We start from the raw sequence: 26,604 nt of genomic DNA on the forward strand, positions 1-26,604 counted from the left end.
CCAGAATTCCTACCTTGGCTTGCTTTGTAGCATTTGTGATAGTCATGCTTAGTATGAAAACTGTACAGTCCAGTGACTTCAATGTTGACTGTCCAGTGTTGAAACTGAAACAGTGAAGTTAAGTAAACTTTAGATTTATCTGACAAAATTCATCCCTACCCACTGATAAAGAGGCAACCCAATAAATTACTTAATCCACTTCTCTGTAAAAATAAAGAAAACAATTATAATATTATTATATAATAATAACAACTTAAGACTTTGATTTAGATACTGAAATGGGGAAAATATCCTTTCCACCATTTCTTTTATTTTAAAAGAATCTATTCAGGTTTTTTATTTCAAATGAATATTATAATCTAATTTATTTATACGGCTCTGCTAGTTAAAATGTTTCTCAAAGTATGGTCTGTAAATAATAAGCAAGTTCTGCATTCGAAGGAAGTTTAGATTTTTACTTCCAATAAAATATTTGATCTGTAAGATTAATGGTATGCTAGTATATATTTATACAATACTTAAGAAGGGGTACAGGGTCCTCATATTAACAGAAGCAGTTACACTGAGTGACAGTACTCATAATACAAAGCTGTGTAATATATAAAATGTACATATCTTTATTGAGCTTATGCTTTTGAGTTTACTGATAGATGAACTCATAATTACTTACCATTTTTGGAACACGTAATTTTACAGAGAAGATACTCTGTATCAATTACTGTCAACAGAACTGAAAGTGACTGGTACTGAGGGTCAGTTGTGTTTTCTCTGAAAATGTTTCTGCAGGCATGTCTGGTGTGCATTCAGGGTGGCCTGAATGTTGCTGCTGCTATAGACACCCGAAAGCTCTTAAACTCTGGAATTATATAGACTAGACATAAAAAGTGAAACTGAGCAGAGCTATCATCTCCTGTGATACAAGAAGTTGGGAAGGCAGTGAAGGACTGGCAGCTGATCTTTAACTCCATTTTCGTTGCTCATTAAGTTATCAGAAGAAAGCTCGCATTTATGTCTAATCCAGCAAATCACATTTTGTTAACCAAGCATGTTTTGTGTGCACAGACAGTATAAAACTAAAGCTGGGTGAATAAAGGGCAACTTAGCTCACCTGTCAGCTACATATTGCTGGCAACATCTAGGGCCACATCCTGATTCAGTTTCATTAGCATATAATGATGATTACATTATTTATCAATATTCCTCTCAAAGCTTTGTAGCTCCCTATATATGGCTTACCCCCCCTAGGTTTTATGCAGTTTAAAATTAACTTAAATTGTGAGGTTCCTAATGTTACACTTATTTTCTGTTACAACTGTGGAAAAGTGTACTTGATTTCATATGTAACGTAACCAGTTATTAATTATTATACTTAGTACATACCAAGCAGGCGTTTTTTCTTTTGACTGTAAGTACTCAGCTGAAATTAAGTACAGTCTAATACAGTGTAGATTACATGATAGTGTGCAGTTGGGATTGTGTTATACAAAACCTAACTCAATATTTTCAGTTCATAATAATAATGATGATAAACATAATGCTCTATGATCTGTTTTTCTATTTACATAACACATACGCTGGCAATCACAAGACTCAGTTGAATTCATGGGTTGGCATTCAGTTGAATGTATTTTTTTTTTTTTTGCAGTGAGTACAGAGATTAAACTCGAAAATGGGCTCCTCATGCTCATTCAAAATAATAGCAGGAGGAAGGAAGGGTTTTGCTTTAAGTGGAAAGGGATAGTCACTCCTTGCAGTTTAAGCACTGAATCAGATAGAGACAGCTGCAGAGGCAAGATATGCATTGCAAAAACAGATCAATTGGAATCAGTCCCATCCAAACGAAATTACATCACTCAATAACCTTCCTTTCAAGCCATTGAAGTCTTCTGGCCCACATTTCTCTTGTCAAGTCACTGAGTTTTGCCAATGATTAAAGTATCTTGAAATTGCTTCGATAACATCAGGGACCTTGTTGTGACAAGGTCTGTAAATGCAGTCATTTAAAAGAGAAAGCTGGGTTTCATGTAGGGTATTGAACGTATTGACTGTGTATTTTTCATGGGTTCTCGGAAGCTCATATTCACAAAGACAGTACAGAATGAAGGAAAATGACTTATCCTATACAAAAGACTAAATAAAATATTGGTATCATATATGTGAAATGGTTTCAGTTTTCCTCTGAAGTAGTTTGAAAATCTGTTCTTGTTTTGAAGTGGGTATAGAAGTACTTGGAGAACAGAATTCTGTCAATCATGACTGTCAACACGTATATACAGTGACCAGCACTAAATGTATAGTATTTATGTTACCATAAATACTATATTACTAAGACAAAGCAGGGCTCTTCTGTTCCATTGGTACCTCAGATACTGTGGTCTTTTGCCCTGCAGAGAACTTTTTTACGAGCTAATCAGTGTGTATATTAGCAGATATAAATCTGTAACTGTTCAGGAAGCATTTATTAATATTTATAACATGATCAATACTGAGAACATGGAAGTAATTAGCAATGTCTACAATCATTGCTCATTGTTTTCGGGGGCTGATTTGGGTTTTTTTTCCCCTCTAAAGAGCTCAGTCATTCGCTTAATAGAGCTGCTGGGTACAGATGAATTTCTGAGATGAGATAGCCTGAATTTTAAAAATGCATATTACTTAGCATCTTTACCTTGTGAAAGCCATTCGCAAATACCCCAAATTCCTCTTTAGTCTTAGCAGACTTAACCTGGTGGGAGATTCCTAATTTTTCAGAGTTGCTAAGGTACACTAATGCAGCTTCTTGCCTTCAGACCCTTGAAGATATACTGATTTTACATTGTAGTTGAAAATGTATTTTTACTCGTGCCCTGTTAGCAGCCAGAAACATTGCCCTTACAATAGCCATTGAGCCTGATGAAGGCAGGTATTAAAATGGCTAAAAAAGAATCAGGGTCAAAACTGCTGACATAAGCATGAAGTTTGTCTGTGATTTGCAATTTTCTGTGTCTGTTACATAAATGAAAACTACGAAGTATTGAAATAACTTGTGGGGTTTCTTGTCCTATAGTCTTTTGAAAAGGAAATCTGCACATAGATCTTAGACACCTGCCCTTTACATAATATTTACTTAAGTGAGGAAACAGATGCCATGTGTGGTTAGGGAGGAGAGAGGTTGGTATGTTTCTTCCTCCCTGTACCAAAATTTGAAGCAAAGTGCTTTTATAATTACTTTTTGTCTTGGATTGAAGGAGAGCTGGGAGAGAACAACTCTTCTAAAGGACCAAATATGCAATTGAGAACCTTCCTGTTCAAAGCATCTATTATGGCATTATCTGTGATGCTTTTTTCTTTCTTAATATTTGTTGCATCTACTGGTAAGAGAAGAAGGCTGTTCAGTTTTGCTCACCATCCTTATTTCAGATTTTTGTGCTCACTAAATCCTTTTCCTAAGTGAGGCTGTTCGGCTATTGCAGACAATTCTGGTTACTTCAGTGAGTAGAAATTTGAATGGATGTACAGGAATGGGAGCAGTTCTTTGTTGAGGAAGGGCTGGCAGATGGTGTGTAGGGATGAAAGAAGAGCAGAAGGAGAGACTAGAGCAGGAGAAATGTCATCAATGTGAGTGGTCTCAGGGCAGTAGTCAGTTATCAGATGAGTTTGCTGTTTTATTACAATAATACAATTAACTGCAATAATTACCAGCTATTGTATTTTTGCATTCATATTCCTTTGTCTTTTACCAATATTTCACTTGCTAGAACAAAACAAAAAAAATCTTTAAATAAAGCCAGTAGTGATTTCTTAATTAATAATGCTTCAAACATGAGAGGGGTGAAGATAACCCTAGAACGTGTAAAATAAATGATGTCAAGTTAAATTTTCAATAGAGTAGAAATGGAAAAATTGTCCAACTATTAAAAAAATAATTTTCCTATAATATATGAGTAAATATTCTAATATCCTTTTAAATTTCTTGATATGTTGTTACCAATAAAAACGTAATAGGAATAACTAGTGCAGGTGTAGGTTACTTACACTTCCTACTTGATGTCTGTGTTCTTACAGCCTTACCTGAGGTGCTACAAAATATTAGGATCTTTTCTCAGTAGTTACAGGTTTCCTCTGAGATCCTTGTTTGTACCTAATTACTTTTATTTGTGAGCTTATTAAAATGTAACTGATTATTTTATTGGTTCAGCCGTGAAGCTGGTTTTTTTATATCAAAACATGTTTACATGGATAAAATTTTTATATAAAATAATTTATAAATATAAATTTATATGTCAGTACAGTTATATGTAGTCATACATACATGTATATGTGTGTGTATACACATATTTACATACTCACTGACTCATTTTGAGAAATCAAAATAAAACCCCTAGTATTTGAAGTATGGGTTGCTGTATTCCTGCCCAAACCCTACTAGCCCAGATGGGGCAGCCTGTGACAGTCTGATGACCTGACTGAAATGGTGCAGTTGTCGCCACTGACATTGCTGTGAGGGGGTAGAGGTGGCACAGAGACCTTCAGGTTATCTTGATTTTTTCTGCTACCCTTTAAGCTTCTGCATTTCAGTGTGCACCCGTGTGAGGGTGCACTGAGGCTGTCAGAACAAAACTAGTTGCACTCAGTAAGGGAAGGAGATTGTAATGAGATGAGTATGAAGAGTATTTCTGTCTTGCAGCTAAGCTTTTCTTCAGTTTTCTTGAAAAGTTTAAAATTGCACGGTAGATTGCAGTTCAAGACACCCAATTTAAAATTTCAGTCATGTCTCAAATAAGAAATGAAGTGAGAATCGGGAGTGGATTTTCATATGGTACTTCTTAGAAGAAGTACTTTCTAATTCTTAGACTCAAAATCCTTATACTCAAAACTAAAATTCAGTTGCAAAAGATTTTTTGTTTGAACATTAGGCAACAAGATGGCTCCTGTTCATCAGACTGTTACATTTTATCCAAGTATGACAGCAGTTTCTTTTTTATTTACAATTATACTTAAATAAATTTCAAATTAAAAAGAAACAACCAAACAACAAACCACCAAATGTAGTGATGGAGACTTTTTATTGGTCTTTCATTCAAAATGTATCTGCTCAGCTTAAAGACAACATAGATGTTTTCCTAATTAAAATCTCACAATGCTCTAAGATACATTCATTTGCTGTATGACGAGTACTTTAAACAGTTGAAATTTATAAAATCAGCACTTTAAATTGTCTTGATTTTTAAAAAAGTGTTCTTGACAAGTATGTATGTCATGAGTGTCAAAAGACAGGAAGTACGAGTAGGAAAAGAAAAAGTTTTGAAGGCTTTGGAATTATTGGCTCAAAGACATTTTTTCAGAAGTGACTAAAGCCTTTTATGTGCTGAATTATTACAATGCATTTTGAAAGAAACTGTCCCTTACTTAGTCCTTCCTAAATCCTAAGACTTGTTTTCTTTCAAATGCTATTCTGTAAAACAAGCATTTTTTAAGATTGTAGCATAGTACCTATGTTTGTGCTTATAGTCATTCTCATGGTGCATTACTGTGGGTTGCAAATCTGAGTAAAATGCTAGCTTCACAATCAAGCGTACTTCTATTAAATTGTTGCTTTCATGATTAAAAAAAAAGAAAATTCTCTGTCTTGTGGTGGACTGCCTTTGTTCTTTGAGCTGTATTGAGAAAAAGTTATAAGAGTTATAAGGATGCTATACTAAACTCAGTTTAATGTTTTGACACTCGGAAACTTGAAAATTTGGTGTGGGTGTCTAAGTATTTGAGCATAAACATTGCTTAAATTTAGTGTGATGTTAAAATGTTTCATAAGACAGAGGAGAGCTGCTATGATCTTTCAATGTTAATATTTTTTTCTTATCACTTTACTGTGTAGATACCCTTCATGAGACACAACTCTGCCACAACTCATCCTCGGAGGCAATCGTGGAAACCTTTTATAATAGGATTTTTAAATGTGGATAAAGCTCTCAATAGAATACCTAAAGTAAAGGAGAACAGCTACCTTGTCTCAACTATAAGCTTATTATGACAAAACATTGAGTTTGCTTGTCAGGCTTGGATAGAATGTAATTGATTGGTTTGTTATTTGGACTGACAAGGTAGTTAATTTGCCTGCATTTTTTTGCACTATTCAGGAACATTTTGTATGTGCATCGTTGAAAAATCCCGGATAAATGTCTTGTCAGGATTGTCCTATTAAGTAATGTCTCTTTCCCCTGTGCTTCGTTGGCAAATGATGTTATACAATGCTTGGATTCATTGAAGAGTGACAGAAGCCTGTGGGACTTAAATATTGTGTGTTCCTCTATGGTGATACTGAAAGAAATAAGCAATGGTTTGCCGTCTGCCTGCCACTCTACTTATTTTCAGTTTAATAAGAACATTTCTATATAGAACACTGTGTTGTACATAGACCTTACTGTAAAAAGGATTGTTTCCTAAAAAAAAATAAATGTTCGGTGATAATGAGACCTGTAAAACACTTCAGACATACTATTTTGAAGAATAGACTTGCCATGGAAAAATTGATTTTATGCTTATTAGTATGAACCAATTGTTTCTGACTCCAGACACTTGAGTGAACAGAACTATACCTACACTTCTGTCTGAGAATTTTTTTAAAAATAAGAAAAAATTGAGTATATGCAGGCATTTGTTTCATTTGGCTTACTTCTCTGGCAGTGTTCAGTACAAGCTTATGTCCTCCCAATACAAACATGAAATTGTTTTGTAAGTTGGGGAAGGAATGAAGAATTGATCACACAGCGTGACAGCTGAGATCTTCGTCTCCGTCCGTATATATCCTGGTAGATGCACACATAGTATTTTGATCTTCAAATGGTACAGATCCAGTTCTTAAATCTGCAGTATCAGAGTGTTGACATCTTCATCGTTTTCATCTTGAACTTGCTCGGAAAAGCTCTGCTCAAATGCAATCACACTTGTAACTTTATGACCTATAATCTTTGAATTTCTTGAGATATGGTGGGATTTGTCATCTATCGAGGCACGTTTCCATTTGAAAGTATTTTTTAAAAATTAAAAATTAAATGCTGTAATAAGTAATAGGAGAATATCCAAATTTATGTGTACTTATCTACGAGTCTTATCTTACCAGGGCATTTCATGTTTGAATATTATATTAAATAAAAGTACCCTGATGTCTAACACGTCGTTTCATTTTAAAAAGGGGATGGGAGAATCTCAGAGTTAAGATTTGTGTTGGAACTATCAGAAATGCTTATCATTCTGTTTTGGCAAAAAATACAAAGACACCTTAAAAATAAAGAGATTTGCACTAGGCTTAAAAATAAAGAAATTTGCACTAGGAAGTAGATGCTAATGCAGGAATTTGACCTTTGAGGATATTTGTGAATCCTTTCTAGGAAGAAAAGACCCAGATTTATTGACCATTTGTGCAGTATTCTGAAAGTAAAAGGTTGTGTCCAAATGCTGTGTAAGCAAAGGGGGCAAAAAAGTTTACCCATACATCATGCTGAGTTTATGGAACAAAAAAAGAAAAAGTAATGTTTACTTGGATTAATGATCATTTATTAAACAAAAACAGTCTAGGTATTGTGGATAGGAGAGAATGATAAATGTGGCTTATCTTGGCATTAGTAGGACTTTCAAAATAATTCTGTGTGTGACAGTCCTTTAAATAAGTTAGAGACTCTGTTAATTAAGCTGCAATAAAATATGTAGCTGATTAGGAAAGTAAATCAGCTACCATGGACTCACTGTCAGATGATACTCAGCTCTCTGGGTTCCAGTCAAGCTCTCCTGGATTCAGTATTACAATATTTTTGTTAATTTTTACTTTAGCATATTAGGTATGAAATAAAGTGTTTGGTTACATTTGCAGGTGATGACAGTAAGATGTGAGGAAGTAGAGTGTTAGAATTTAAAAGAAAATTTTAAGAAAGTATTCAGAAAAGCATGCAATGCAGAAAGGAAAAGGCAGATCACTGTGATTATGGTATCAGGAGTGACTTCAAAAAAAAAATCATGGGGGATTCTGGATCACAGATCACAGAACATTGATCAAACTGATCAAACCTGATACATACAGAGAGGGGTGTTGCATTTAACACATTGAGATACTCCTGTATATTCAGAAGTCCAGTATCTCACCCTTTGAAAAGTCTCAGCTAGCATCCTTTCCACTTTGGTAAAAAACAGGGAAGGTCCAAAGCAAACTGAACTGGATGATAAGAAGACCACAGGAGACAAGAACAAAAATAGCTTAAAATAGTAATATTTCTTTAATTTAGTGAAGGTAGGAAATCTGTTAAAAAAGCCTAAATTAATATAAAAATTTTAAAAAAGGAAGTTGGTACAAAGAAGGAAAAAAAATATTCTTCGGAGTTGATCAGACCAAAAATAAACTACATTGTATCAAGATGATTTAACCAATAGAAAGGTTTTTTCTAATAAGAATAATTTTTCTAATAAGAATACTTGTACTAGAGATTCTTGTTAGGGTACTTCTGTAATCTCTGCTATTGGAGGATTTTAAGGACAGATTAATGCATGTTAAATACTATTTCAGGTATTGTTGATATTTTCCTGGGCATGCTTGAAAACCTTAGTTGAATTCCTGATGTATTTTTTATGTTTTTCCCCAGTACAGATTCCTTGTAGAGTTTTGTTCTGTCTCTTTCTCTCCCTTTCTCTCCCTTTCTCTCCCTTTCTCTCTCTCTCTATCTCTATCTCTATCTCTATCTCTATCTCTCTCTCTCCCTCTCTCTCTCCCTCTCTCCTCCATATCATTAGGTTGAAAGCCAGATGCAAACACTTGATGTTTCACCTTTTGGAAGATGTTTCATGGCAATATTCAAAACTATAATGGACTTTTCTAGAAGTTCATAAACAGTACACATTCAGTAGAGTAAATAGTCTGAACACCTGAGAGTAGCACTATTGATGCAATCATGTATTACTAGAATATAACAAATGCAGCATTTGGTAATAGCTTCTTAAATTTTACACTTTTCAGTTTGTCAAAGGACTGTTTCAGTGTCTGTAATTGGTGTAGCATTCCTTTAATGCATTGTCGATTTATCTTTGAGTCATTGTCTTCACAGAAATTCTTAGTTTAAACATTAAAGTTCTGTAAATAGGAGTTCTGTACTGTAGCTGTATATTAACAAAAGCAAACACATCTGAAGTAGTATTCATAACATTCTATTCCACTTGTATATGTGGGCTATTAATGAATTTTGCAAACTAATTTCACAAAGCCATGTGTTGTGTGGTTTTGCAGTGCTGAGAGAGAGAAAAATTAATTTCTTGCTGAAAGAAAGCTGTTCTCATACAGATATAGTAAATACACCTTTTTTTCAGCATTCTAAGAATTCATTTTGTTCATGGAAACTTAAGTTTCATAAACCAAATTTTTTGTAGACAGTTCAGAAAAAATCTTGGTTACATAAGAATGACATACAATGATAGCCCTTGCAGATTCTTCCTCACCCATGAATAATCAGTGTTAGGTTTTTGGATATAGGGGGGGGGGGGGGGTTGATTTAGTATTAAAATAATAATTTTAATCAGTTAAATTAGTTAGGTGGCAATTTTGGGTTTAGCATAATAAATTAAGCTACACATATGTCTGCCCAGATTAATGCTTGCTTTCTTTTGCTGTTTTGTGGTATAATTGACTTCTTTTTTTTTTATTTGTTTTTATTAATGCCCTTGAGATTGGACAGAAATTTAAGTAAACGGGAGATCAGACAATTTCCTATGTCCAAAAGCACTTAGATACCTTATCATGAAACTACTCCTAGTTGAAGATCAGTAAGCTCACCATGCTTTGACAGGCTTTGTGTCCATCTTGCCATACCTGGCCTTCATCAGCAGTAGGTAGATATAAAAAACAAAATGCAATAGTCACCCCTCATCTGGTATAATCTCTCACCTTTCAGCAATAGCCATGGCCTCTCTCTTCCAGGCATAACAGAAGAGAGTGATAGTCTACTCTGTCATCTCCCATTATAAACTATGTAAATAAGAGATCTCCTTTTGTATACTTGCATTGTACCTGGCATAATAAAAATTAGAAAGTGACTCGATTACTTAGTGTAAAACCATAGCATTATCCTTCCCAGAAAAGAGTATTTCATTTACCTGAATCAAAATTATGAAAATTATGAAAATATTAGAATCCAGAAGTCTCTGAAGGACACCTGTTACAGCCACTCAGTGTATGCCTGACTGCAAAGTTAGATCTAACTTTGAAATTGGGTGAGGTTCCTTAAAGTTTAATGTGGGTGAACTTTTAGCATCCATGAAGATAGAGAGCCTTTCAGGATAACAAGTACCTGTGTATTTGAGTACCCTTCAGGATAACAAGTACCTGTGTACCTGGATGAAGTGATATACTTGGTCTATATCCTGGTCTGCTAATCAACCATTTATGCATATACAGTCACATAAGAATTTTAGTGCAGAAATGTCTCACACTCCTGGTGGTAAAGTCACCTAAAGCTTGACTGGCCTATGTGAGAAGACTTCTTAAAACTGTTCTGTAGAACAGAACCTGCAAGATGACCACTGATTTTTAGTTGTTAGGCCATTTATAGGCAAGGGGAAAAGTGTAGCAATCAGGAAAAGGAGAACCAATTTTTTCTGTTTTATACCTAATAGAGTATTATTATTTTATCATTTTTTTGTCTAAAAACAAAGGAGTAGATAAGAATCTATGTTCTATATTCCAGAGTCTAAATATAAATCTGTATCACTTCTGGTTTGTGTTTGACTGTGACATATCACAGCAAAACGAAAGTAATTTGTTTTGGAATTAATTGGGCAGAATTGAAGAGTTTTGGTGTAGAATGGTAGAGTAAGACACAAAGTCATACCTTTGCTTATTTTCACTTTGTTTCAAGAAATGTCAGGCAAAAGATGAGTATTATCCTTATATTCTATAATGAAAACATGCTACATTTTTGGGCTCCTCCCTCAGTAACTAGAATAAATGTACTTTTTGGACAGCATTAATAACAGTGCACTAAATAGAGGACTATACATTTATTTCACTATTAGATCTTGAATTTTACTGTTTAAATAAGGGCACAGGAAAGTGGCTTCATTGATGTGTCATGTAAGAGTTGCTGCTGCAACCCACCACACAGTGTTCATTCTTGCCATCCAGAATTTATCACTCCTGTGGTCTGGTTGCAGTGAGGTGCCACAGAAAGCACTCCTCAGCTGCTCCAGGCTGAAGTAATTAATTTTGTTTCTAGAGTTTGAATTCACTTGAGCTACGTTGATTTACTCTGGGTTTTTGGGAATGCTTATGTGCTCCTTTCTATTGTATATTGTACAGTTGCTAATATGAAACCAAGTGTTGACAGTGACTTACGCTGTCATGACTGGTTTTAAGTTGCTCATCTGAAATCAAGAATGTCCTGCAATTTAAAATGAACCCCAAATCATGTCTATGTCTGTTTGCAGTTCCAGAGTGACTCAGCACTTGGACATTGAGGGATTAAAGGGGAGAGAGATCAGTGTCTGAGAAGAAACCTCTGTTCCTCAGATGTCTCTTCCTAAGGTGCTAAGAGCCTTTAGTCAGAAATGGGGTCCAAAACAATCCAGCAAAGGATGATGCTTATCAGTAGTTAAATCTACACAGGTGCTGGAGTAGCCATTATGTGATATGCCTTCAGCAAGTGGGTATGTGCACATGCATCCCACTGCAGTTCCCTTGGAGTTTAAAATTCTGGATTAGCTTCCTTCTAATTTTTTTCTGACTAATTCTGAGTTTGTCGAGTAAGGCTTACATGACAAACTCTCTACTTCTAATGGTGAGATATGTATCAATGTTTTCTATCTTTTTTTTCCATTAAAGTAAATCTTTCCAAGCTGTTGTGACAAATGAGGAACAGTATATATATATATCTTGCAATTTTGTATTTTGTTCACCACAGTACCTCTTGGCACGACACTGCAGGCAGTGTGCAATGATGCGTACATAAGTGAGATTTTTCTGTAGTCTCTGAAGCATATTTGGAAAGTTGTATTTAAAGATTAGCTTATTAATGTTGTGTTTCAGGGACATGTAGGTAATTACTTTTACAGCTATAGATGGGTGATGCTGTCTCGTGAATGCAAAATAGGTTTCCTCGCTCTGGCTGAATCAGCTCTTTGTGGTTTTGGATACTATTAACCAGTGGCTTACAGATGTGCCAGTGATGGGCGGGTTTTGCATTCACTGCTCCTCTGTAAAAGCACAGGTCTTTTTCCCCAGTGCTTGCAAGAGGACTTCTGCAGGCCAACTGATAAGACTCCCTCCTGTGCAGGTAGATGCAATGTAATGAAATTGGATGTGTGTGCTGAGCTTTGTAAATAAAATGAGATTGACCCCAGCCATTATCTCATTTATCTCATTTACATTGTAAAATCAGTATCTGCACTATTGATTAGAGCATAATTAGTTAATTATGAACACGATAGGGCTTGAGCACAGCCAGCTGTACTGCTAAAAAAACTAATAAAAACAATCCAAGGGCAAGAGCAGATGGAGATCACTCTATTAAAGAACAAAGCAAAAGTACTTCAGGTATGGAAATCCCTAATCAAGCTTTCTTGCTGCGAAGATGCAGCTGACCATTCCATACTTCTTTAAGTAAAAAATGTTTGTTTTGGTTTTTTTAAACTTTTTTCTTATCATAACTACTTCAGAATTCACCTTTCTTCTTCACACTCCATTTTGTCTGTATTTAGTGGGCATGTATCTATCCTCATTAATTGCTGGAATGAGGAACACAGTGATTTTTAATTTTGATGCATAAAGTAATTTCAGGCTTGTTATAACAGTGATAGTAAGCAATTACCTGTCAGCTAGAGGTAATTTAGGAGGTTAGGTTAGGTTGTCTTTGTGTGGAGCTCTGCTTTTATTTCCACAAGTTTTCAGTACAGCAGCTAACCAGGCTGCTGAACATGGTTCACCACTTAATGGCTTTTGTAAATCATGTGCTTCACCACAAAAATAGTTATCCACAAATAGCAGCAAGATAAAATATTTGCTAGTTTAAATTTGAATGTGTGACCTTGAATGCACAAGGATAAAAATTTCAACAGCCTGTAATATGGAGGAATTGGCTTATTTTCCTTTCCCCCCTGTCCATCCCAACAGTTTTGTTTGTCCCATTAAGCCAAGTTCAGGATAGGAGGATGATTCTTGTAAATGATGGTGCCACACGACTGCTTTGGTCTGTAGGTGCCCGGAATGTGATGGGTCTGTGAGTGCATTTACTGACAGGCTGTGAGACTGGCAGCATGACATCTTTTGTGACCCAGCAATTTCATTCTCTCATTCATAACTAAGTCAAAAATACACTGTATTTTGTGTCACTTTCTCATTTTCTGAATGTGACAGTGGCATTTCTATCGTTTTTATGTTGCTAGACAAAAGAACACAGCTAATAGTATACACTTGAGGGATTAATCTTGTTTTATTAGTGCCATTTTAACTTAGATGCAATGTTTGCTTTTGGAATTAGGAATTTAGAATTTTTTTTTTTTTTTTTACTGTGATGTGTGTAAGCTTCACATTTTGTCCCCAGTCAGTCTCAGCAGACAATGATTGCCAGACAGCTAGAGCATCATCTTTAACCAAGGTACAGTGGTATTCATCCATTTTCCCAGTATCACGCTCTGGGAACTTCAGAATCAGTGCATTTCTGTTTTCCAGTACAGAATTCACATTCCAGTAATAAGCAGTAGGAAGCAAGCATTTAAAAATATTTGGTATACTTAGTCTTTTATCACCATGCAGCTTTTTATGTTTTGGTATCTGAAAATACTCATTTGCATTTCCTCAGCTGTGCAGATGAGGATAGAAGTTACTAGTATCTGAAAACCTTCATATGGATATTTTTAACTCATTCTAGGAAAATGCAAATTTTCTTTTACCGAACTAAACACTCTGAAGTGATAAAAATTGATGACAATAAATGTTAAAAACATTGCATTTTAGAATTATATTTAATTTCACAATGTCATGGTTATTTCAACCCCGCTTTGCAAACTCCCTCAGCCTACTCTGAGGAAACATGGAGGAAAGTGCAGTCAGGAAGTACCACATTCTACATTAAAAATGGTAAAAATGTAAGAGATGCCAAAGTGTAATTTTAAAGAGGAAACGTTTTCTTTTGAACATAGAAGCATAGAAAGCAATTACTTCATTAAAAAAAATCTAAATTGACACTGTTTAAATTATGTAGATTTGAGGATTAAACCCTGAAAATACCCTAAGTCAGTCAGAAATAGTATGTTTCTTTATTCTCAGTTATTTAAGAGAATCCTTAAGTTTATATGAAGGGAGTTCTGATAAGCACTGCTCAAGTGCAAGCCCTTACATGCATAAGATTCCAGATATAGAAATAGGTTAGTAAAAATATACTCCTTTACAGATGAGAACATTGAGGCCCAGAGGAGGCTTAATCTTTTGCTGAAGGTCACATACACTGTTGGGATTTAGGAGTGTGACCTATCTCATCTCCCATTCTCAACCTTTTTATTATTTTAATAGACCTTTCACAGGAAATAAAGCTACACATATTCCTGATTTTATGTAATATATTTCAACATTAAAACTCCTCTGTCTTTAAAAACTGAGGATGGTTTTCTATTTTAAGTGTTTGCTTTGTGCTGGAGTTAGATTGAGTCACTGCTAAGCCATCCTAAGGATATATATTGCAATAAGGTGTATCTCCTTTTCAAAAAATTATCAAAACCTTGTCAGTCTAGTGTTGAATCCTGTGGATAGTCAGATTATTGCTTTTAATTTCTGTTACATGCCATACCCTTACCAGTGCTCATGTGTTACCTGTGACTGCTAGCAAGCCCAGCCTTGGCAGCAAGGACAAAGTATTCACTGAAGTTAAGCAATCATCATTGAAAACAGTTACTTGTTTTTATTGAAAACAGTTATTTGTTTTTATTTGGAGACTAATTCTTGGAGCAGCCACATTAATGTGTTCTATTAATGCAGCAGTATGTGCTGTTAGTTGAATCCTCTTTCTGTGATGCACTGTCTGTTGTGTTGATAAACAGAATGTTATGTCCCTCTGTCTTTGATCTGAAGATGCCTGTGCCATGCTATTACTGCAATTTTTGGACATTTTTGTGTTTGCACATACCATAGAGGAAAAACTGAGTGGCCAGGAAAGTAGAGAAAGAGAGTGGGACTTTAAGACTGTATAATGAAGAGACTGTTGCAAAGTAAATTTGAAAAAAGCTTTCCTTTTCATACAAAGGAATACAGGGGAATATGCAAATAAAGAGAAATTCAGTAGGGTATAGGAAAAACTCTATAATTTGCTTTAAAAAAATCTCTTTCTCATTTTGAGCCTATTATTATTCTGATTTAAAAATCCCTTCATGAAACACTTGTTCTACTGTAGTATTTTTTCTATTTGTGGTACATTAAAAGTAGGTTAACAATAGCTATGCTGTATGTTTTGAACTTTTTGTGTGGACTATGCATAGTGCAAAACACTAAGGAAGGGTTTATTAAAAAAGAATATAAATTTGTTGTGTGTACACAAAGCACTTTTATTCATAAGTGAGAGATTACAGTGAAATCCATTTAAGTTAATGCCCTTCCCAGAAAATTCAGTGTGAATGAGAAAATATTTTGTACATTTGTTTATCAACCACATAATCCTGGTGTAAAAAAATGTAATTCATCACTGTAAATTATACTTGAGTTAGTTAATATGTTGGTGAATTTTTCACAAAGCTTTTCTTGAAAAACAACATGTGCAAAACAGTGTCTTAAAACTATGAAAAATAAATATTGTCACTGTCTAAAAAAAGTTAAAATCTCTGGGGGAAAAAGGCAGTGAATGACACTGAATTATCTAAAAATGTAAGCAATTTTTTAAAATTAATTTGCAAGTCTTTGAAATGTTGTCATTTATATAAGATGATGACAAAGGTGATATGTGAGTGTCTGCATCAGAATATTCCAGATTAAGCAGAATCCACTTGAAGTGGCTGTTTAAAATTGCCCCTGATAGAAAAGAGATTTTCTTTATTATGATAATGGATCAGGAAATCTTCTGCTGAGGATTGCAGGGAAGCTCAGTCTAAAATAGTACAGAAGTACCATTTAATATAAATATGTATTTTGTTTTTCTCTTGCAGGTGTGATGAATGCAGGCTTTGCTATCATTTTGGCTGTCTCGACCCTCCCTTGAAAAAGTCTCCTAAACAGACTGGCTATGGATGGATTTGTCAGGAATGTGACTCTACATCCTCCAAAGTAAGTTAATGCACCCTAAAAATAGTTGAAGTATCCTGGTTTTCAGAGTTTTACTTAGTTTATGGAGTTTTTTATGAAATGATGTGCATAGGTTTGTTCTTGTAGAAGGTCATAAAACAAAGATTTCTGATTGTCTTCAAAATCAGTATCAAGAAACACAGTGTGTGTGCAAAATGGAAATCTTCTTAATCAGTAAAGAAAATTTTACTATGCTAGTTAAATGCTTGTTTTTGATGTGCTCTCTGTGAGAAAGGTGTGAGTACAGATACTGTATCAGCATTGGTAATATTGACAAGAAAAAGTGTTTCAGGAGTACTACACAGTACAAACCTCTAGGGACAGAGAAAATGCATGTGTTCTCTAAACAAAGGAAGGTGATTTGAATTACTAAATCTTTTTCTTTCACTGAAAATCCATATGAAGGTTATCAATACCTTATATTGATTGGCATGCCTTGTTCAAATATAACATTGTCAAACTAGATTTTTGACATGGATTAGCTCTTTAATAATACTGAAAGTAATAGTATTCTTTTATGGTACTGACTTTTCAAAGAATGAAGATTTTGATTCTTTCTTTGTCTGCACAGAAGCTTCTTTAGCACTGGCATTCTTTTCTGTCATCACCATAATCTCTGAAGAGACACTTTCCAATTTATTTCATAAGTGTATTTATGCATCTCCTAAGCATATAAATGCATCTGATACCTCAATGTAAAAACAAGAGTATTCTAAATGTCTTCAAGATTTTTATGTTGCTGCCACTTTGTTTGTATTTCACAGAATCTTTTACCTAGTAAGTGCCTCAGTATTTGGATACACAGGGACACAGCTGTGATGAGATGTTCTCATATGTTACTTGTCAGCATTCTTGGATACCTAAACTCTGTCATGCATTTACTTTTAAGATTGGCACATACAGAATGTTCAGGGAGTGGTATCATTTTTTGGCTTGCTAGTGTCCCTTTCCAATTGCAAAAATATGTTATTCAGTTTCCCCTGGGGGATTAATCAAATTGTTCTTTTGTAAGGAGGTAGGGAGACAGACACAGGAAATTAGCTGTCCACCACAGTTTGGACATCAAGCAATCTTTCTTGAGTACCACTTACATGCAAGAGACATCCCAAGAGTGAATTAAAACTGTTATTGAATTTCTGTCACCTGCTTTAAGTAAAATGGGATCCTGATAACATGAGTTAAAATCTTGTGTCTCTTGTGTTCTTGACTTACAAGCAAACAGAAAAATCCAAAGGTTTGTAGTTTCTAGTTGTGTTTTTCTGGAGATTAGTACATTGTGTATCAGGTAGGATTTTTTAGCTACTTTATGAGTTAAATTAATTATGATGGACTTCACTTCCTGCAGGATGTGTGTTAATTCTAAGGTGTGTTGAAAACTAGAATGTTTTAAAGAGTAAACTAATTTTTTCAGTAGAATGGTTATACATTTTGTGTTAATCAGTGATTATTACAAATTTTAAAAATGTTCTTGTGTCTGATTTTCATTCATAAAGATTTTTAATGAGTAAATCTAAATAAAGTCTCTTGCACTTTCAAGTACAGGCAAGTGGAATTGCATTTGAGGGAATATGTGATGAATATGAAAGATACTGAAAAAATTGTCTTATGGGGACTCCTTGTGGTTTTGTTTAGTCACTTTCATGTAGCTTTTCTAGAAAGCTGTGCAGGGAAATTACTCTGATAAAGCTGTATTGCCCTATATGTTCCCCAAAGCCTTTTTTGCTAGCTTTTTTTCTGTTTTATACTATGCAGTGTAATAAATTCAAAAAATATGATAGCAAATTAAACTCCTTTCAGCCATGATGTGAGCCTATTTTCAAAGGATTAGGGCTTTGTCTTGTCAGCACTTCATAATTTTCAAATTCTTTGTTCTGCATGGCTTTAGGATTGTGTTTTGCATATCTGTGATTTTTCACAGCCAGGAGGAGCTGATATGATAAGGCTTTTTCTACCCCTCCTCAGAGGGAGTATTCCCTCAAATGTGTGCTTGGAGCTCAGAAGTGAAGAAGTGTAGAGAAAGTTGGGTAATTTCCTGCACTCTGCCTGACCTGTGGATGAATTGCAAGCCTGAGCTACTGATGATTTCAGTCTCTCAGTCACTCACTGCATCCAATTTTTGATGTGTCACAGGGAAGTTACTAGTATAGATTATAGCGGCAAAATGGGATTGAATTTTCTGCTTTGGCCAAGGAGACTATTGTTTAGTTTTCATTCTTTTGACTTTGTTCATCTGTTTTGGTTCAGTTTAAACCCCTTATAATACATGTTTTAAAATTCCCCAACAACATATCTTCATTAGCACTATAGGGCCTTGAAAAGAATTGGTAGGTAAATGACACTGTTTCAATGACAAGAGAGGTCATAGTGCTGAGATTATAATGGCTGTTAGTTTTTACTTCTAATTATGAAATTCAATTTAAGATGTTTAGGAAAAGTTGCATTCTGCTGACAGCAAATAATGCTTTTTTATTCTCAGATTTTGCCAAGCACTTGCAGGTGTCAGCAGTACAAGGCATGTAATTTAGCAGTAACAAACATGTGATTTAAATTGTTATCTAGCACAGACATTGGCCATGCTACTTCCATTTTGCTCATCCTAGTTGCAGGACTCTCCTGCAATTGTGTCAGTTTTTCCACCAGCATAGCATATTCCCATATTACCCTGCCTGTCAAATAATAGACAGACAGTGACTTTGCTGTAGGGCATGAGGGCAGCAGCTTCTCTGCTGGTAATACTTGCTGTCACTTCTTTGGAATGGGTGATGCTCACTACTAAGGTCTGACAAGCTCTCTCATCTCAAAAACATTGTAGATTTTGTTATATCACATGAAAGCTGAAATAAACTTATAGGGTCTCCATTTCTATAACACTGTCCATTCACCCTGTGAAGGGATTACAGTGCACTTTCAGGACTGCCAAACAGCACTGTCAATCATTATTTTCCTGGTATTTTTCATTAGTGGTATTCAGGCTTAATATAGACACTTGTTTCAACTTGTTTTAGTTGAATTTAAGATAAACAGAATGTAAACCAAATAATTCAATATCATGACATGGTAATATTTGGCAAGAATAAATGTGGCGTGACCATTTTTTCAATTATGTACAATAAGATCTTACTATGAGGTGTCATTATTATTAGATGTGGGCTTCTTTCTGTTGCCTTCCAGTGAAAAAATACTGTTTGACATATGTCTTCCAATTTTAATCTTTAGCAAGGACCAAGACAGTAAGGAGTTTAAACATGTTATCATGGTGGTTACACTGACCATGCTAGCTAAGTTTCTATCTGCTCACCTTTGCATGTAATCTATTTTGCAAAACACTGCAGAGTGTATGTGTCAGGTCATTATTTGAGTGCTGCAGGATCAGCTGCCTCATCTCTAGACTTCTGTTTAGTTTCCTTTCATTTCTTTACTGTACTGCATTTTTTCAGTGGAAATAAATTGTCAGTATACATGTCAGCAAGGAATTCTCATCTAAACCCCTCAGGAAATATTTTCTGGAACTGCAAATACACAACACACCAACCCTGGCAAGTAATATATTTTTGTACACATTTTGTGTTCAAAAAAAAAAATCTTGGATGATTTTGCTTTTTAGCCAGGTAGAAGTATTTCTTTGGGTATATTTTGCTTTCACACAGTGAATATGCAAATGTATTTGGACACTGTAATATTACATTATTAAATGTTTGAAATAATATTTTAAGTTTAAAAGAATTTTTAATATGCAAAATGTATTTCAAACCTTTAAATTTGATCAGATGAAAAGAAAAAGTACACAATTCAATTCCCGTAGTCCATGGAATTTTATTCTAATCAGAAACAAGGTTGGTGGTTAAGAAAGTCTGTGAGGAGTGCAGAAGTGTCTGATCTACTCCTGCATTGTGCAGGTGACAATCTCATTATGGTTTATGGAATTTTATCTTTTCACTATGACTTTTTTCCAAACATGAGAAGCATTTCCTCACATATGTAGTTTCACATAAGTGTGTTGAAAATTAAACAATGAACCCTACATTTTGGGAGGTAATGTTAACCTCCCAAAATGTAGGAAATACTGAAGTTGAGGTGGCATGCAGTGCTTTAAGTGCTTTTTTGGCTTTGTGTGACTTTGCAGCCTTTAATCACTTCATGCTATGATTTTTTAATTTTCTTTCCTAAGACCCCTGCCTTTTATGATTTAGCTGTTGGGTGTCACTAAAAGGGATTAATTTGGGTTGAGAATTAGGAGAAAGTCTGTCTTTAAAGTTTGCAAGGCATGAGAGCTAAAGCAATCATTTCAGAACTGGGGAAAAAAAGGAGTTTGACCTTATGTTTGAAGTAGTTGAGTTTTTACAAACAAATTGAATTTTATCTTCATCTCACCTCAGAGCTACATGAGTGCTAGGCAAAATTAACATTTTCAAATGTTTGGTAATTTCTTCTCCTTGTTTTCTCTTGCCCAACTGGTATCCCTTAGCCCAGTGTGTAAAAATGCTGAATTTTCTGAGCTGAAGTGGGAGGCAGTGTGTATGTATACACAAGAAAGCCCTATTTGAATGTAACAGATGAGATTGGCATGCAGTAGTAATATAGTGCTTAATCTTGCCCTAAATATGTTTTACATGTGCTTATTTTATCATTCCATACAATGCAATTTTACACAGTTTTATCTAAAATACATTTTAAAACTATGAAAAAAAAAAATCTGTACAGGTCTTTTGAATTAATTCAGACTTGCTTCAGTTACGTATTGTGACAAAGGATGGCCCTCCTTTTGTCACCTTAAATCACAGAGATTGTTTCACCTTCTTTTGAGGACAGAACGTAGAAGCAAATGTACTGCCATCATGGAACCCAGCATTGCAGCTGAAAAATGATAAAAGAATACTCCTAATAAATCTGCTTGCTGCTTCAAGCAGAACATAATATAATGGGAAAAAATGTTCAGTTTCTATGCAACATTTTTCAGCCAAAACCTAGGAGTATTTTAAGGTAGTTTACAGAAAAATTACATAGTGGAATTCACTAACTCTATTTGTCTTCTACAGATGTGAATATTATGATCTATGTTTTGATATGGTCCTAAAGAATGATAGAGTTAGACATTTTTGTGTTTATTTATATATTTTAAAGTTTCTTTAGGAGAGTTTAATTAGCACTTTGGTTTCTTGTGTGACGTAGAAAGAAAGATGTTTTTTAATATAGCAACTGGATAACATTGATTATTTTGAAGTTGTTGTCTTCCTAGGTTTGTGAGGAGCAGTAAAACATTGTCACTGGAGTGATTTCCTTAAAATTGAACAAGAGAAAATAAACCAAATCTGTAAGGCCATACAAAAATTTAACAAGCCCTTACATCACTTATGCCCTGTTTTAAAAACTTAGCACAGAAATGGGTTTTACTACCAAGATGGTAAAAAAAAAAAAAAAAAAGGTGGACTTTTAGTGTATTGCAATATCACCTGGCTGAAGTATTGCCAAATGTGTTTTAATATTTGCTTCCCAGGTATCATATTTTAAAAAAATGAGTTGGCACAGCCTCTGTTATTTTCTGGCACACAGGTACCATGCATCTATGTAATGAATAATTTATACCATAAAATGTTCCAAAAATAATCAGCCTTGAAATTAACTTAAGTTGGAACTTGATTTATGAATAGTGAATAAGTTTGTTGGTAGTAAATCCCCAAATTAATCCAAAAACTCAGATGCACTTAGTTGGCAGAAGATTCCCGTAGTCTAGGTGTGAGGCTTAGGTTTTAATAAAAAAAAAAAACAAACAAAAAAAAAGGTTAAGCACTGGAAAGAATTTGTGGAACAGGTGGTTACTTTTAGTATTTTAATTCTTCTCTGCATCAAAATCAATTTTACCAGTTCAAATATTTCCTGGTGCTGACTGCCAGGTCCTCATCAGGGGCTTCTAGTGCTTGTACTTTTTGGGTGCAGCTTAACTGTATTAAAAAGATGGCCAGAAAATGAAAAACACAATATAGCATTGTCTTTCACATGAAAAAAAACATCGTCTGAAAAAGTCTCCCTTTGAAAAATGATAGTGCAGCTAATACCAGCCAGATGTTTAAAGAATGAAGAAATTGTAATATAGGGCTATTTTTTAAAATGTATTATTGTTGTTTCAAATGCAATACCAAATTTCTGATTCTGAAAGATAACACTGGGATAGATCAAAAAAGTAATCTAAAAATAAATTGCCAATTAGGAGTGCAAAGTAGAATACATATTTTTTTTTTTTTTTGCATTAAACTTTGACAAAAAACCAGCAGTTAAAATAAACCTGCTAAGAGTCTCTTTTCCCTGTGGTATGTTTATAGAAAATTGAGATTTAAATATGCACTGCAGTTTTAAATTACACTTTTTTGTAAAAAACAACAACAAAAAAAAAAAAAAGAAAAAGAAAAGAGCCATTTTAATGGGACTTGGTCCAAAATTTTTTTCGTTTACAAGTTTGTTTTCTTCCTTCTATTTTTTGTTATGCAGAAGAAGGAACAAATCCCTTGCTGCTTACCTTCATTTGCTCTTTTTCATAAATAACCCAGCAATACAGAGTTTTCTCCAAAGCTGAACATTTGCACAGTGTTCTTTGTCTTAGTGTGAGAGCAGTAGTTCTTCACAAGCTGCTCCATCCAGCTTGTGTCCCTCTCCACAGGGTGCAGTCCTTCAGGATCTGACTGTTCCAGTGGGTTCCTAAGTCCTGCCAGCACACCTGCTTCAGAGTGGGCTCCTCTCTCCTTGGGGACACAGCTCCTGCCAGGAGCCTGATCCAGCACAGGCTTCCCACAGGATCACAGCCTTCCTTGGGCATCCACCTGCTCTGGTGTGGAGCTCCTCTGTGGGCTGCAGGTGGATCTCTGCATCCCTGTGACCCTCCATGGGCTGTGGGTGGATCTCTGCATCCCCATGATCCTCCATGGGCTGTGGGTGGATCTCTGCATCCCTGTGACCCTCCATGGGCTGTGGGTGGATCTCTGCATCCCCATGATCCTCCGTGGGCTGTGGGTGGATCTCTGCATCCCCGTGATCCTCCGTGGGCTGTGGGTGGATCTCTGCATCCCCATGATCCTCCGTGGGCTGTGGGTGGATCTCTGCATCCCTGTGACCCTCCATGGGCTGTGGGTGGATCTCTGCATCCCTGTGACCCTCCCTGGGCTGCAGGGGCACAGCTGCCTCACCATGGGCTGCACCATGGGCTGCAGGGGAATCCAGCTCTGGCACCTGGAGCGCGTCCTGCCCCTCGTTCTGCTCTGACTTTGGTGTCTGCAGAGCTGTTCTTCTCACTCCTTTCTCCAGGTGCTGTTGTGCAGGTTTTTCCTGCTTCTGAAGTACATTATCCTTGAGTACATTATCCATGTTGCTGATGGGCCCAGCCTTGCCCAGCAGTGGGTCCCTCTTAGAGCCAGGTGGCATTGGCTCCATCAGATGGAGGAGAAGCTTCTGGCAGCTTCTCACAGAAACCACTCCTGCAGCCCCCTGCCTTGCTGCCAAAACCTTGCCACACAAACACAATACAAAAATGAAGCAGATTTATTTTTATGAGGCTTTGTATTACATAAATCAAATTATGACTGAAGTAGTCCTACTTTTCAAAAGTTGTCTTGATCATTTTGCTTTGTTGTGATGAAAAATACGTTACTGAAGTAAAAAGCTGGATGGCTGAAATTAGAAACAAACTCATTTATTAATTATTGCTTTGGTTAAATACACACCCAAGTCCAATTGCCAGTGGAACATTTAAGAGGTACCTGATTAATATAATACTGGAAACAAATAATAAACCGTATAGAGGTTGTACATTTCTAATGCATGTAATCTAAACATACACAATCTAATATTTAATTTACTGAAGCTCTAGTTTATGTATAATAAATATTACTTACTCTAAGGCAGTGAATAAGGAAGCAAAATCTCTTCATGGGCAGCTGTTCAAAATGCTGCTGCTACTCTGTACCTTCTTTAGGTTATGCTTCTAAGAAAATCTGCTTACAGTTATGGTTTATCTGGGTAATAGCTCTGCTGCTGAATCGTGACTTACTCTTCCTAAGCCATGACAAAATGAAATTACAGCCTACGTTGCTGTAGTACGGAGTGGCAAGAAATCTCTGCTGGGAGCTAGCTGCAGTTGACAAAAATCCAGAAATCACCTAGTGTCATGATTGAAATAAAGCCACCAAATGTGGTTTTATGCTAACACAGCGTGAGAGAATAAAAAACAAAAGCAGTTTTTGAGCTCTGAGCAGCACAGCACAACAGGAAGATTTTATACATCCTCTTTGGTGTGCACCTATGCATATTCTCAAAGAATGTGAGAAGGCTGAAAGAGGAGTAGTGTATAGGAAGGGCAAAATACACAAGGTTACTTGCACCTTACAGAACTGTAGGCTTTCTCTTTCTTGCTTTTGAAATTTGATTTCTAGATATGTACAATATTGGGAAGTATTGTGACAATGAATTTTGCATATTGAAGATGCTATATTGAAATGTAAAAGACAGGAAGTACGGTTTTTAATGCAAATTTTCTCCATTTTACATTCCTTTTCAAGCGAAGTCACAAAAGGAAGATACATATGTGTCACAATTGCTTCATGGTAGCTTCCCAAGAATCATAGCTTACAGCACTGATGTACATTCAGATTTACTTTATCAATCCAGTTCTCTTCCTACTTCTAGAGTTCCTAAAATAAGGAGCTCTTTGGGTATTGATAATTAGGGACTTCATGCTGACAGTGGAGCCATAAACAAATTTAGCAATAAATTGTAATTGATCATCACTACTTCCAGTTAATACTCAGTTCGGAAATTTAATTGTTATACTTAGTTAGTAGAATGTGTTGAATTTGGTAATGTCTGGGAAAAAAGTATGAATAAAAAGCTTGTAACTGACTTGAATTTTTAAACCTTTTGGATCCTGATTAAATTCTTGAGTTAGATGAGATAGGCTTCCAGGACAGCAGCATTAAAAAACCCTACATTTCCATTGTGAGTAATTCTTGAATATTCATCAAGAATCAAGCAGTCAACAGGAGATTGCAAGGTGTGTGCTTTGCAATGACATAAACAGGGACTCCTGATGTGCAAAGGTATGTCTGGAGGCTGGTGGCATCCTGTTGCACCCTAATGTTGCAAAGTACTGTTCTGTTTCTTACAGATTTCTGAGATAAATTTCTTAACCTAGGAATATATTTCTTGTCTTATGTTTTACATAGAACTAGAAGGTATGTAATTAAAGAAGAATTATATATTTTAATTCCTCATTAGTCCAGGTTTATTACTTTGCAAATTATTTTAGCACATCACCTGTAATCATATTCTGTATGACAGAAGAAGAATTAGATCTTTAATTGTTGGTCTGTGTATAAGATTTGAACACATTATCATAGTTACCCAATTAAGTGCTCGTGTTTACTCTCAAGGTTGATTTTATTTTCAAGTATTTCAAAGAAATGTAGCCATATATGTCACTTTAAGTAATGTGTCACTCATCAGTATAAATTGCTAATGCTGCCTGGGCCAAATCTAATCATATTGAACAAGGAAAGAGAAAAGTGAGAGGGAAAACCCAAAAAAAGTGCCATTTTATTAAGTGCTAGGTAAGTAATGGATTTTAGTACAGCCAAGATTTGCTTTTTGTCATTGTGTTAGATAGTGGAAGTGAGGTTCAGTTGCCATTCTCAAACAGAAATTCTCTTAGTAGTAGCCACATTTAATCACATTTCCCAGAAGACAGCTGGATATTGCCAATTCGTGCTGTGTCAGCCACTTTCTCTGCAAAGGAGTGTCTCATCACTTGGATTTTAGCATTCTGTAGCAGAAAAGCTCCATCCTCTTAAAATTGGCTCAGCAGATAGCTTGTGTGGGAATATAACTGCAAGAGCATTACAATCAGTTCTACCAAGAAAATGCACAATAATTATATGGAATTTTAAGATGGCTTTTGAAAAGATTTTCACAAAACATTTAGAATGTATAGAGCATTGTTAAATTCTAGTAGTAATTAAGTTTATCTTAAATGTTTTAGTAAATGTGGCTCTGGTAACCGTTGAAAATTATTATCTAGTTCAGTGGTTTGAAACATCTTTGTGCGTGTTTGAAAAGTCTTAAGTATATTTAAGCTGTGACAAACATTACCAAAAGATTTTATATGTGGAAAACCTTGGAGTCTGTAGATATCAAAATTTTTTCTGGCTTCTAATCTCATGAAGACGGAAGGGCAGATGGTATCCTTTCAGATGTGATATAAATAGGCAAAGAAAAGTGTCAAAAAGAAGATAAAATAGCAGGATAACTCCATGTCTGTGGAAGGTACCCACAAGTGTACTTTGAGTGAGGTA

The 26,604-nt window shown here is 35.3% G+C and overlaps 1 protein-coding gene across 4 annotated transcripts in view; it reads left to right on the forward strand.

The window, feature by feature from the left end:
• The window catches only part of PHF14 (PHD finger protein 14), a 160,712-nt gene that overhangs the window by 90,627 nt on the left and 43,481 nt on the right, over positions 1-26,604 (forward strand). For 3 of the 4 annotated variants that reach the window (XM_054273575.1, XM_054273576.1, XM_054273574.1), the window contains one exon: positions 16,138-16,255. In XM_054273575.1, coding sequence (XP_054129550.1) covers positions 16,138-16,255 — 118 coding nt within the window. Of the gene's footprint in view, positions 1-5,854; positions 7,506-16,137; positions 16,256-26,604 lie in introns of those variants that run through there. The other variant, XM_054273577.1, reaches the window with a different exon arrangement.

This window comes from Melozone crissalis, unplaced genomic scaffold, assembly GCF_028551555.1.
Source record: "Melozone crissalis strain CALT ecotype California unplaced genomic scaffold, PUWL_Pcris_2 ptg000016l_1, whole genome shotgun sequence".
Taxonomy (NCBI): Eukaryota; Metazoa; Chordata; class Aves; order Passeriformes; family Passerellidae; genus Melozone; species Melozone crissalis.